The following is a 4,717-nucleotide window of genomic DNA, read 5'->3' on the forward strand; positions in this document are numbered from 1 at the left end:
GATGACAGCATTGACAAACTTACATAAAAAATGTTATTTTGGCATTATTGTTTATGTTTGTTAAAGTGTTAACAATGAAATTGATTCTGCAAATCAACCCATTTTATTGTTCTAAATGTATAATTTGTTAGGTAAATAATTCATTTATTTCACTTACATCTCCAATGTATCCCAGCAGCCACAAGAGAGCGTCATGTTTCATGTGATGGTTTTGTGGATGCATCAAAATGTATTTCTGGAATAAATCGTAAAGATGGATGGATTTTAAGAGAATCACAGTGTTGTCTCAGAACATCTAAAAAGTTTCAGTCACTGTCAGATGTGGAGAATTAATACATATAAATATTTCTAGTTCCTCAATCTTTCTAAAAATAATGTTGGCAATATACTGATGAATATCTCTCACTATGAAATCTCAAAACATTACAAGGATTGACATGCACTGTACAACACTACAACTATAAATTCCATAAAACTTCAATAACAAACAAATCATATTGTTAATTAAAAGCTTGTCCTAAAAAGGGAGCGAGTTCCAGAGCCTTGGAGCCACAACACAGAAAGCACGGTCACCTCTCGTCTTAAGATGTGTTCTGGGAACAAATAAAAGATCTTGGCCTGAAGACCTCAAAGACCCACATGGAGTATTTATATGCAAAAGATCCTGGATGTAAGAGGGTGCTTGACCATGCAAGGCTCTGAAAGTAATGACCAGAATTTTAAAATGCACTCTATATCCACATGAACACATGATATGTAAAAATTGGTAGCCTGAATGCACTGTAAGTCGCTGTGGATAAAAGCGTCTGCTAAATGCATTAATTTAATTTAAATTTAATAATTTAATATCCAACAGGAAGCCAATGAAGGGCCTTCAGCACAGGAGTAATGTGTGATCTCCTGCTGGTCCTAGAAATAAAAGGATGAACAAGCATCTCCCTCTCTTTTTATTTAAACCATAGATCTAACCTTAGAAATGTTCCTGAGGTGGAAAAAAACAGGTACAAACCACAAACTTAACATGACTGTTAAAACACATCGATCTGTCAAAAATGACACCCAGATTTCTCGTGTCACTGTAGTCAGATGATGATAGACCCTCAAGGACCTGCCTAATCTTAAGGGTAATGTTGTCTGGGGCAAAAATCATCACCTCTGTTTTATCTGTATTAAACAGATAAAACGTTCTTAGCTTTCTATTGGTTAGTGATGTTCTTGACTTTTCTAAATTTGGGATGAATAAACTCTACAAGCCCAGAGGAGAATCAAAGTTAATCAATTAAGCTGAAAGGGGAGGAGCCACATTAATTCAAAGCTCTACTAAATAGCAAAGCCAACACTGATGTGTATTGTAGCATTGTGCCAAAGTTTGTTAGGATGGGGTTCTTGCAAGGTGTGTTAGTGTTGGTTGTGATTGTGGCTTTTGATCTGAAGAGTGCATTGGGAAGTTTGAAACACCGTCAAAGTCCAAGCAGCAGAAAGCCGCAATCAGCTCCAGCTTCCAGAGTTCCTGATCTTTCTTCTCAAGGGTTCTTGAATCCTTCCCAAAAGGCTTCTCAGCTTCCCAGTCTTGACTACAGAAAATTTGCGCAAGACCCTCTTGGTCTTCAGGAGAAGCAGCTGTTGCAGGGTCCAGTCAAGCCTTTGGACTGGAAGTTTCCCGTCGTTCCAGAGGTGCAACGTGAGTTGGCGGTGAACTTCCAGTTGAGGAAACCTGTGACTCCCAGTAGTGTGGCTGTTCAATGCAGTGAGGACCGGGTTCATGTGGAGGTAAAGAAGGATATGTTCAGCAATGGTCAACTGATCCAGCCATCTGGTTTGTCTATGGGAGGCTGTCCTGTTGTTGGTGAGGATTCTGCCTCTGGGGTGCTCATCCTCGAATATGCACTACAGGACTGCAATAGTGTACTGATGGTAAGAACGGTTACGTCTTACTGGATTAACCAATAAAAACAAGGGTTCTTCACTAGTGTTAGTTGTATGTTAAACATCCACCGAACCTTTCAGTTTTTGAAACCTGATAACTGACAGCTGCTTTGGGGAACTGCTAGAAACCCCCTTCTTGAACCTTATTTTTAAGTGTAGTTGAACAGAACCCATTTGGTAACCACTTCCGTCTCTTACAGATGACTGCGGATGAGCTAGTCTACACCTTTGCTCTTACCTACACCCCTGTGGCATTTGCTGGCACACCGATTACCCGTACTGAGGGTGCAGTTGTTGGCGTTCAATGCCACTATCAAAGGTAAACGACTGACTGGATGTCTTAAACAGTGTTTCTTGTGGTGTTACAACTGGATGACCATTTGTTTTGGTATCTCCTTGAACTACAGGCTCCATAATGTGAGCAGTAATGCTTTGAGGCCAACTTGGGTTCCTTATGCTTCAACGGAGGTTGCTGAAGATGTCTTGGTGTTCTCCATGAACCTCATGATGGGTTTGTCTAGTTTCTTTAGATCTTAAGCCTTGTGAAATGAGGCTGTGCCTAAGCTGTTGTTCCCTCTTGCAGATGACTGGGCCAATCAGAGGCCTTCAAATGTGTACTACTTGGGTGACATTATTAATCTTGAGGCATCTGTGAAGGTGTACAACCACGTCCCCCTGCGTGTGTTTGTGGACCGCTGTGTGGCCACCCAAGTACCTGATGTGACTTCTGTTCCGAGATATTCCCTCATTGAGAATCATGGGTAAAGTCCTGTCACTTCTCCAGAATGGTTTCAGTTTGTTCAGTGAGCACTCGATCCCTGAGAATTAGGTTGAGTCAAGTGACCAAGGGTTTAGCTCTTCTTGGTAAGTGCTTTTCACGGTCGCTGAGAATGACTGTCCCAATGTTCATCCTACTGTAAATGGTATGACCGTTTTAAAACTTGTCTGAAGCGTAGCTTGGCATTTCCGTTTTTGGTTTAAGCGTGGACTTGTGCGCACTCTAATGGCATATGTTGCCCACAGTCTTTTGTGCTCTGGGCAGGAATTGGTTCGCTCTACGAACCCCTACTACAGCGTTAACCACAAACATTGATGCGGGCAACTGGCTGTAAACCTCTTTTCACTAGGGATGGGTACCGAAACCCGGTATTAAAATAGCCCGGGGCTAAATTATGAAAGCCCGTAGTATCCATAAGATCTGACTGTATCGGTTCTGCTTTTGGTACTGGAGGGAAAAAATTAATGTACTATGGATTTTCTTAATGTTATCGTGCACATCTTATCTCACCAAACATTTCTAATGTGCGATCATATTAAGATGCTTGTCTGTGAGATCGGTCATGCGCGCCGCGGAGTACGCGTGTACGGTGCACATGCATGAGGGCAAGGGGCCGTTCACATATCACTCAAGTTCGTTATTTCAAATGTAGGCGCACGGTATGCGCGCTCGTAATGGAAGCGGGTTTTTTTTTCAGAATGTCGCAAGTGCACTGCAGGTCATGTAACTTCCTCCCCTTTTCCGTAACAATGTTGAAAGCTCAACCAAGATGAAGGAACCACTGATAGCTGTATGGGGATTTTATTTTTATTTTTTTTTAATTTTTTTTAGTAGCGGTGCTACTGAAAGCAGTTTTTAGTGCTGGACCGTTAAGCAGTATCGGTAGGAGTAGTAATGCCGTTAAAGCCTTAACGATACCCATCCCTACTTTTCACCCACTCTTTATCAGGTGCCTTGTGGATGCCAAGGCTACAGCTTCAAGCTCCCGCTTCTTGCCTCGGACCCAGGAAGATAAGATCCGGTTCCAGCTGGAGGCTTTCATGTTCCAGGGAGGATCCAGTCCTTCTGTACGTACTATATTGACTGAATCAGAGTCCTCTTCCCATCTGCTTTGGTTTTGTGAACCCTTACCGGTGTCTCTTGCAGATCTACATAACTTGTACTGTGAAGGCCACTCTTGCTTCTGCACCCAGTGACGCTCTCCACAAATCCTGTTCCTTTTCCAATGGGTATGTTCATGCTGCTTAAAAACATGATGAAGCTGCCGTGTCTGATCTTCCTCTCTTGTTGCAGGTGGCTTGCTGCTGATGGGAACCACCAGGTTTGTGCTTGCTGTGACTCAACTTGTGGCCCTGAAGGGGGACGTGATGCTCCTATTGGGGGTAGGTAGCTGCTTTAAGATTGCTTCTGACACTTCATGTGCTCTATTTGACTTGGGTATTTGCCTTTTTTCAATAGGTGTTCAGTGGGAAGGCAAGGCCTCCCTCGGTCCTGTAATGGTTCAAGGGCGACAGAAGTCTTTAGGTGGACTTTAACAAATGGGGACAACCCTATTGCTTCCAATAAACCGAAAACAGTGTTCTTGCTTCTGCTCTTCTTGTCTAGTTTAAAAACCCTGGGTTTGTGCTCTAAAGATTAGATTCCTCTCATTGCTAGTTTAACTTCATCTTAGTGCTGCATTTGGCACCATAGATCCTGACATGCTCTGATTACAAAACTATACAGGTATTCAAGGGCAGGCTCAAAGATGTTTAGATCCTACCAGTCCAATCGCTACAATTTTGTTTGTTTACTTGGGTAGTGGTCCCATTATCACCAGTAAAATATGGAGCGCCACAAGGATCCATCTTGGGGTCTTATTTTAAATATACATGTTGCCCCTTGGTAAAATTAGAAAATATGGGTTTAGCTGCCACTTAGATCTCAACGAGACCAGATGACATTACGGGTGTTAATGTAAAGGATTGCATGACCTATTTTCTCAAATTCGGATTAGTCCATTATTACTTACTG

General features: G+C 42.4%; 1 protein-coding gene across 2 annotated transcripts; it reads left to right on the plus strand.

Moving 5' to 3' along the window:
• The first annotated feature begins 1,324 nt into the window (after positions 1-1,324).
• LOC128031826 (zona pellucida sperm-binding protein 3-like) lies at positions 1,325-4,358 on the plus strand. Of its 2 annotated transcripts, none has more exons than XM_052620303.1 (8): positions 1,325-1,914; positions 2,127-2,245; positions 2,334-2,437; positions 2,510-2,687; positions 3,654-3,771; positions 3,851-3,933; positions 3,998-4,090; positions 4,163-4,358. In XM_052620303.1, the coding sequence occupies exons 1-8, from the start codon at positions 1,378-1,380 to the stop codon at positions 4,341-4,343; spliced, it is 1,413 nt and encodes a 470-aa protein (XP_052476263.1). In that variant the 5' UTR covers positions 1,325-1,377; the 3' UTR covers positions 4,344-4,358. The 2 variants fall into 2 exon arrangements, with proteins under 2 accessions (XP_052476263.1, XP_052476264.1); XM_052620304.1 differs by having other exon boundaries at positions 1,336-1,914; positions 3,998-4,086; positions 4,163-4,283.
• The last annotated feature ends 359 nt before the right edge of the window (positions 4,359-4,717 follow it).

This window comes from Carassius gibelio, chromosome A17, assembly GCF_023724105.1.
Source record: "Carassius gibelio isolate Cgi1373 ecotype wild population from Czech Republic chromosome A17, carGib1.2-hapl.c, whole genome shotgun sequence".
Lineage (NCBI taxonomy): Eukaryota > Metazoa > Chordata > Actinopteri > Cypriniformes > Cyprinidae > Carassius > Carassius gibelio.

Bases quoted from the DNA above. Each gene is read 5' to 3' on its own strand.
- LOC128031826 (XM_052620303.1), top strand. From the start codon at position 1,378: ATGGGGTTCTTGCAAGGTGTGTTAGTGTTGGTTGTGATTGTGGCTTTT. The intron at 2,688-3,653 runs GTAAAGTCCTGT...ACTCTTTATCAG, and splicing joins TCCCTCATTGAGAATCATGG to GTGCCTTGTGGATGCCAAGG. The intron at 3,772-3,850 runs GTACGTACTATA...TGTCTCTTGCAG, and splicing joins AGGGAGGATCCAGTCCTTCT to ATCTACATAACTTGTACTGT.